The 7930-nt window shown below is 32.1% G+C and overlaps 1 protein-coding gene across 1 annotated transcript; it reads right to left on the reverse strand.

Annotated features, from left to right (window-relative positions):
• Nucleotides 1-740: 740 nt before the first annotated feature.
• On the reverse strand, nucleotides 741-4637 carry LOC119613335 (leucine-rich repeat neuronal protein 3). Its single transcript, XM_037969350.1, has 2 exons — nucleotides 4246-4637; nucleotides 741-3946 (listed from the first exon to the last, which is right to left on the reverse strand). Exon 2 carries the CDS (start codon nucleotides 3785-3787, stop codon nucleotides 1565-1567), a length of 2223 nt encoding a protein of 740 aa, XP_037825278.1. The 5' UTR covers nucleotides 3788-3946; nucleotides 4246-4637; the 3' UTR covers nucleotides 741-1564.
• Nucleotides 4638-7930: the final 3293 nt, after the last annotated feature.

Consider the following 7930-nt stretch of genomic DNA (forward strand, 5'->3'; position numbering starts at 1 on the left):
TCGAAGTTAGATGCAAGTATCTTGAAAGTGTTGTTATACCGAAAATAACATTCTTGACTAACACTGATTGGAAAATTCTCAGATATTACTTCCAGGAATTTGAGTTTCCGAACATTGAAAAATAATAAATTTTTTTTCATGAAAAGGAGCGCACAACATTCCCGATAGTGGCCTAGGTATATTTCTTCGGATTTGATGTAGTATACATCCTTCTATCCACCTAATCTAAACTTATTAAATTTGTGTATAAGTATGTAGTATGAGGACGTTCTTTGTCAGATGTACCTGCTTTACTACATAGAGTAAACGGTAATTAGTTTTTGCACACTCTTAAACTGTCTCTTAACGATTAAGTTAAACTAACTCCGGTTATTAGAAGTCAATTACTTTTCTTCAAGGTTATAAAACTGTTCAAATAACTATGCAGTTAGTTGAGGTATTTGTAAGATAGGTAGGTAGGCAATTGACATACATACATACATCATATACATATGTATATGTATGTATGTGTATTAGTGTAAGCATGTTTAAGATGTAACCTTGGCTGTTTCCTTCCTTTAAGAGTAGTTTAAAGCAGTCATCGTTAGAGAGCTATAAATGTACTCTCTAATGGTTTTCGTTTGTTATTTATACATGTGAAAGCTTAAGTATGTGTGAGTGGTCTTTCCCTGGAAGAGTTAAACTCTTAATTCCCCCTTTTTAGTTTTAAAATAATAACACCATAGAAAATTTATATTTTTAATAAAATTTATATTTTATTTCTTTTTATTTTTGTTTGTTTGTTGTTGTTGTTTTTTAATAGTTTTTTTGTTACTTAAAAAAAATCACTAACTAAATAATTTACATAAAAATATTTTTACAAAAAATATGCATTTACAAGCTATAGTCAAGTTTTTTTTTTTTTTTTGTATTAAACTAAAAGAACTAAAAACAAAATCAACATTGAATACATACAATAAATTATTAATTATTTTGTTTTTAAAAAAAAATTTTATTTATATAAAAAAAATACTTAAAAATAAATACAATAGAATTGTAATTAAAAATAAAGAAAGAAATAATAATGACTTCAGTGCTGGGGGTTTTAACATTAATAACTAATTTATACAAGTTTTGAAGAGATGAAGTTGAAGTTGATGATTATGAGTTTTTTTTTTTTGTTTTTGTTGTGTTATAGAGATCGTGAGTTATATACAAAAGTGGGATATTTTAAACATACGAAAAATGTATGTTGTTGTTGTTGTGGTTTTGCTTAAAATTAAACTTATATTTAAAGGTTTTAACTATAACTAATTGTCTTTGTTGGTTTGTTTGTCTTTTTTTAGTGTTTAAATTGGTTCTGTACAATGTGTTTGTTTTTTTTTTTAAGATTAACGATAGTCTGACATCACAGTGGTTCCCTTTTTGCAGGAATAATAAGGGAAATTAAGTCTCTCCTGGTTTAAGCACATATACTTAGATTTTGCCGGTAATAGCTTAAGGGAGTTTGCTGCAAAGGATATTTTTCCGTGGGAGCTAAATAACGTTTCTTGGGTTTTTTTAAACTACCCGATTCCATCCAAGATCAGTGTTGATAACGCATAGTTTGTGAGTGAGCAACTGCAGCTGCTGCTGCTGATGATTGTTGTTGTTGTTGCTGCTGGCTATTGGAGTGTTTGCTGCTACCATGATTAAAGGAACGGCGACCAGTGGTGGAGACTGTTAACATTTGAGGAGGATTTCTTAGGGGCAATGCTGGTGGCACGGGTGGTGGTGTAGGAGTTTTGGTTCTCATTGCGGAGGTTTGCTGCTGTTCTACCGGCATTGAATAGTGGGTATTGCTGTAGATATAATTGGGATCCAATTCACTGCTGGCCACACTATTGCTGTAATCGTGAGACGTGCCATAGTGCAAAGGTTGCTGTTGATAGTTAAGATTCTGTTGCACATGCTCTTGATTACCCGAATCATGGACAATAGGCAAATCGGCATAGGAATAGCAGGAATCACCTACAGCTGCTGTTTGTTGCAGGAAATGAGGTTTAGTATAATGATTCAATTTCTGAGGAGGAGCTGTAGCCGTCTTCATATGCATAACAAAAGAGGCAGAATCTTCTATATTTTTCGCTGAGTTCATAGATTGTTTATCAGCCATTATGGTGCCAGTGGGTACTTGTAATTGTTGGAAATTCTTTTGATCACCATTAACGGGCAGAGTGCACATGGGTCCATAATGATGTTGATTAACATGATGTGGTGTATAGGTGTTGGGGAAGGTGGAATGTATGCCCAAACTGCAGGGATGATGTTGATGTCTAGTCATATAGTCTTCATCACAGAAAGTCTTTTGATATTCACGTTCTTTACGGCCCAAGGCAGAGTTACCAAACAAACCACCCTTCAAGTATTCACGAATCTTATGACGGCATCGGTAGACAATCAAAGCCAAGGCGGTGACGGTAGCGGCAGTGCCTACTAATAAAGCTCCAATCAAGGCCTGTTTGCGGGGATCGGTATGAGAGCAGCCCATAACAGCAGGATTTAAATTCTTTAATTCTTCACCTCTCAAACGTTCGGGGAATTCGCACACTACTTCTCCCACATTATCGTTGCTATTGTTTTTGCTAATAAGTAAATTTCTCAACCACATAACACGACAATCACAGGCCATAGGATTCTCCGAGATATCCAAAGTTTGCAAATCTTTCCAGGGGAATAAACCCTCAGCCAAGGTAGTCAAGGCATTAGCCTTTAAGTTGACATATTTCAAATGAGGCAAACCACTTAAGGCTCCTTCTTGGACCTCCAATAACATTTTGTTCGAGGCCAAATTCAAATATTCCAAATTAGTGTTGGAGGCAAAGGCACCATTCATAACACGTTTCAATTTCAAGGCGCCAGTAATCTCTAAACGTTTCAATTGTTTCAAGCCCACAAAGGCACCCTCCAAAATGGCTTCAAAATCATTTTGGCCCAAAAACAATTCCTCCAAACGTTCCAACTTGCTAAGGCTCACCGAGGGTATGCGTGTTAGACGATTATCGGATAAATCCAAAGATCTTAAGGCCTCCAAACCTTGGAAAGAATCATGCGAAAGATTACGCAAACCGGCTCCTTTCAAATTCAAACTGCTTAAACCTTTCAAATCCTGGAAGGCAGCAGAGGGCACACTCAACAAACTATTCATGCCCAAATACAATTCAGCCAACAAAGGCATGGCCTGAAAGTGTATAGGATCGGGTATAGAGGTCAAGGCATTATCATCCAAATACAAAATTCTCAATTGTGTGAGACCATCAAAAGCCTTGGGATCAATATAGCCAATACGATTCTCACCCAAATTCAATTCCTCTATTTTGCCCAAAGGAGCAAAAGTGCCCTGATGCAATTCCGATATCAAATTACCGCGCAAATTTAAAACGGTAACAGCGGCTAAACCAATAAAGGTTTTATTGCTTATTTGACCGATTTTATTGTACTGCAAATGGACTTCTTGCAATTTACGCTGATAGGCAAAAGTTCTTTGCGGTATATTCATCAAATGATTCGAAGATAAATCCAAAAAAGTCAATTCAGCATAGAATTGTATGGATGAATCGATGGTCTTGATTTTATTATTCTTAATGACCAAACGTTGTATGGAGGGATTGAGTGCGATGGGTAGAACATCTAGATGACCCTCACCGCACTGTACAATTAAAGTGTTGTCATCACATTGACAGCCGGGAGGACAATTGGCTAAAGCCTGAATTTGTGGGCAGATAAGAGCGATTACGACGCTTAAAATGCTGATAATTTGTAGAAACATGTTGTTTAATTTGAGGTTTTTTTGTTGTTGTCGAGGAAGATGAAAATTTGTTTTTTTTTTTTCGTTTTGATGAAAAGTTTTGAATAATTTTAAAGATGTTTGGGATGTTTTTTGGTGCTTTTGTTACAAAGACTAACTAAGCTGTTAAAGTTCCATATTCTAAAATTTTAAGAAAAAGAGAAAAAAGGAAATTAGTTTGGGTTGGTTTAACACTTTGGTTTTGTTAAAAATTAAGTGAAATTGTGGTTTTGGAAAAAAAATATTAAAAATTTTCAAACTTTTTTTGGATTTTTTTTTTAATTTTTTTCAATTTTTAAACAAATTTCAGTTTTCTAAATTATTTTTTTTTTTTTCTTTTCAACTTTAGTTTATAAGTCTTGTTAGTTTTAACCACAATTTGCACTTGATTTTTTCTTAAAATTTTTTTGATTTTCTTGATTTGTTTTTATGACACCCACCTTTAAATCTTGTGGTTTTTTGGAAATTTTCTTTTCCAAAGTAACAACTTTCAAATAATGAAAATTTTTCCAATGTCAACACAAAAAAATTTTGTTAAACACTTTTATAGCACTTTAAAAATTATTAAATATTTTGTTTTTTTTATAAATTTCAGGTTTTGTTTATAACCGTGAGCGATAATCCAAGTGTTCGCTTTAGTCACGGTATTGGGTTGATTTAAATATTTCGTTTTATATAAATGTGTTTAGGTTTTCTTAAAAAAAAAATTTCGTATTTTTCAAATATTTTTTTACGTTTATAACTTAAGTTTGAAAAGAAATAGATATAAATTTTTGTTTCTTCTTTTACTCTGTAGTATACAACCGTACACGATGAAGCAACGAACTACACTGATTTTGTGATGCACTTAACGTTCTTACAATACCTCGGTTGTGAGTATAAAACCATAGAAAGTCATAAGAGCGTAACTAAATGAGTTTATTTAACATATAGAGTAAACAACAATACAGCTACCCTAATAGAGAGGGTGTAAAAGAGAGGCTAAACTATATACACAGAGAGAGAGTAAGGTAGCCTAGGTTAAAGCAAACAAGAGAGAAAGAGTAGGTATAGAGTGTAAAAGAGCATAAAGAAAAACAGGTTTTATTACAGCTGAGTATGAAACTTATACTTATCTTTCTCATATTATGAATACAGTGATAGTTTTTGTGTTAATAATGCATCCGCAAACGGCAGATGTTTTTGGCTAAAATTCTTTTAAATTATATCTAGATACTTTTGTTTAGAGAGCGTAGAGTCTTATAAAAACAAAGAGCAAACATTTTAGCACTTATAATAGAGTAATAAAAGAGTATTTTAAGAACCCTATTCCACAATAGATGGCGTTACTGGTATCAAATTTAGTAATTTCAGAGTTATAACCATATTACAGAGTTTAGGTTGTTAAAGTTTCTTTAAGAAATCCTCTATTCATTCTCAATTGCTAAGAGCAGCAGTTGAGGTCAAAGTGAATGACGGTCGTTTTTAAAGACGAAATTTTTTTCACAAAATTTTGTAGCTAAAGAAAAAATACGTAAAAATTTGAAATTAAATTGAAGAAAATTATCAAATGCAAAAGGAATTATTGTTACTGGAGTTAAAATCAGAAATTTCTAAAAAAGAAATTAATAATTTCAAGAAAATTTTTAAAAAAATTATTGAACTTAAAAGAAAATTTCAAAAGAATCAAAATATTATGAAAAAAAGTGGCAAAAGACAAGAAAAATTGTTTAAAACTTTAAAAACCAAATGTAAAATTTGAAAATTATGAGAAATTGTTATGAAATTTTCGCTGAAATTTATTTTCGTAAAGTTCATGGAAAAACGTTTGAAAAGTGGAAATCTCTAAAATTAGTTTTCAAACTAAATTTCTACAACTTTTCGTTGTTCACCAGGAAATCTATTCTTACAAAGTTTTTCATATTGCAAACAAATTTCAAAGAAATTTTTTTAAAATTATGTTTCAAATGTCTTTGGTTAAGGAAAAACTAAAATGAGTTTTAAAAGAACTTGAAAAATATTTTCTTCTTTTTAAGAAATTTTTACAAATTTGAAAGAAAAAATTTCAAAGAAATTTTTCAAAAAAAGGAAAAAATGTCTGTCTATCTTTCTTTGGTTTTCCAAATTTTAAACAATTTATTAAAAATCGTTTTCAATTTTCTTTGGTTAACTAACAGTTTTAAAAGAACTTGAAAAATATTTTCTTATTCTTAAGAAATTTTTCAAAAATAAGGAAAAAATTTCTGTCTGTCTATCTTTCTTTGGTTTTACAAAATGTTTTTCCAAATTTCAAACATATTTTAAACAATTTATTAAAAATCGTTTCCAATTTTCTTAGGTTAACTGACAGTTTTAAAAGAACTTTAGAAAAATGTTCTTATTCTTAAGAAATTTTTCTAAATTTGATAAAATTTTGAAAGAAAATTTCTACTTTTCATTGGTTAAGGAGCAACTGCTAGATTTTCTTTAAAGAAAATACAATTTCTCACAAAAGTTTGCAAATCTTTAAAAATTTTCCAAATTTTATCATAATTTCTAATAAATTTCGTCATTAAAAAACAACTTTTCATTGTTTAATGAGCAACTGAGAGATTTTCTTTTAAAAAATTTTATTTCTTTCAAAAGTTTTCCAAGAAAATTTTGTAGAAATTTAACTAAAATTTTATCGATTTTTGTTTGTTTACCTTTGGTTTTCTTCAATTAATGAACAACTGATTACACAGAGGGAAAAAGAAATATACACGCCTGGTATCAAATTGACACCAAACTGTTTATAATTTTTCAATAACATCCGTTGTCAAAGTATATACATACGTACGACAACACGTGTAATGTTGACAACATTGCAACAATTGACAAATTGTTGCCAATAGTGATACCACGTTTTTTAACATTTGGACAACGGATGTGTATAAAATTTAGATTTCGACAACGAATTCTTGCAATGTTGAGAACGTTGCGTCGAACTCTCTCTTTAGAACGGCGACTGACGAGGTTAGTTGAATTCGGTTGGTAGGTTAGTTTCATTCCACCAACTAGCCTATGGAGACACCCTGATTTTATTTCAATATTGTATGATAATGTAATTGTTTTGTGCATCAAACGATCCAAAGATGAATCACTGAAAGACTAATACATCATCGAATTGTATCGATGAATCGTCCTCATCTTTATGTTATTGAAATCCAGAGGTATAGAGGTGTCATCAGTACCTCTAGTCTCCAGGAATTATAAACTGCATGTGAGTAGAATCCAATACCCGAAAGAAAAATGTTGGTTTAAAGACTAATGCAAGTTGAAGGTTATACATGTATTAGGGAAGAAATTATTATGCTGGGAGTTGGTTATAAATGTGTTAGATGAAAAGTCTAGATGATAAATGCATGATATTTCTGTCCTTGTATTATCAATCAAGGTCCCTTCTTTGTATTCTGAGGATAACTCTGGTCATGCCTGACTTTCCGCAGTGTTTTTCCTATAAGTAGGTTAGGTTAGATTACGTGGTTTGCTCGCTAGTTTGCGAGTTCACTCGGAGGCCTGTGTTATACCCTTAGAATTACCATTCCTTTATATTGAGAGAATGGTTTCCTTCCTTAATTTAGTTGAATACTTGGTTCTCGCGTTGAATACTAGTCCTCTACGTTGTCAGAGTGGGCCAGAGCAGTTTCGTTATTCTACAAGTTGTAATATTTGACCACATGAGTTCCAGAGCCCAGAGTGTGAATCTCCCTTTAAGTCTAGAGACATCAGATATTTCATTTCCCCGAATGCCATCATGTCCTGGAACTCATATCAACTCATCGTGATGTTGTGTTAGTTGGGCCAATGATTGAATACAATTTAGAAGACATTTCGACTTAATAACATTGGATTTAAGAGCCTTGTACGTGGACCGTTGTCCAATATGTACAGAAATTTGTCACCTGCAACATGGTCTTTGCTATTCACAAAGTTGAGGTAGTGAGTCTCCTCTAGCTTATCCTCTGTGACTTAAAAAGACCACCGTGATATAAGGTCGTCAAGAAAGGCGATCACATCAAAGTGTGATGACATCACATGAATAGCCAGGAGGACAATTTCTCAAAACCGAGATATGTAGGTTGTCAAGAGTAATCAAGACCAAAAAAACTGATGATTTCTGCAAAC

The sequence above is a fragment of the Lucilia sericata genome, unplaced genomic scaffold (genome assembly GCF_015586225.1).
Source record: "Lucilia sericata isolate MDLA Ls3-8-SP2 unplaced genomic scaffold, ASM1558622v1 Contig002068F_arrow, whole genome shotgun sequence".
Lineage (NCBI taxonomy): Eukaryota > Metazoa > Arthropoda > Insecta > Diptera > Calliphoridae > Lucilia > Lucilia sericata.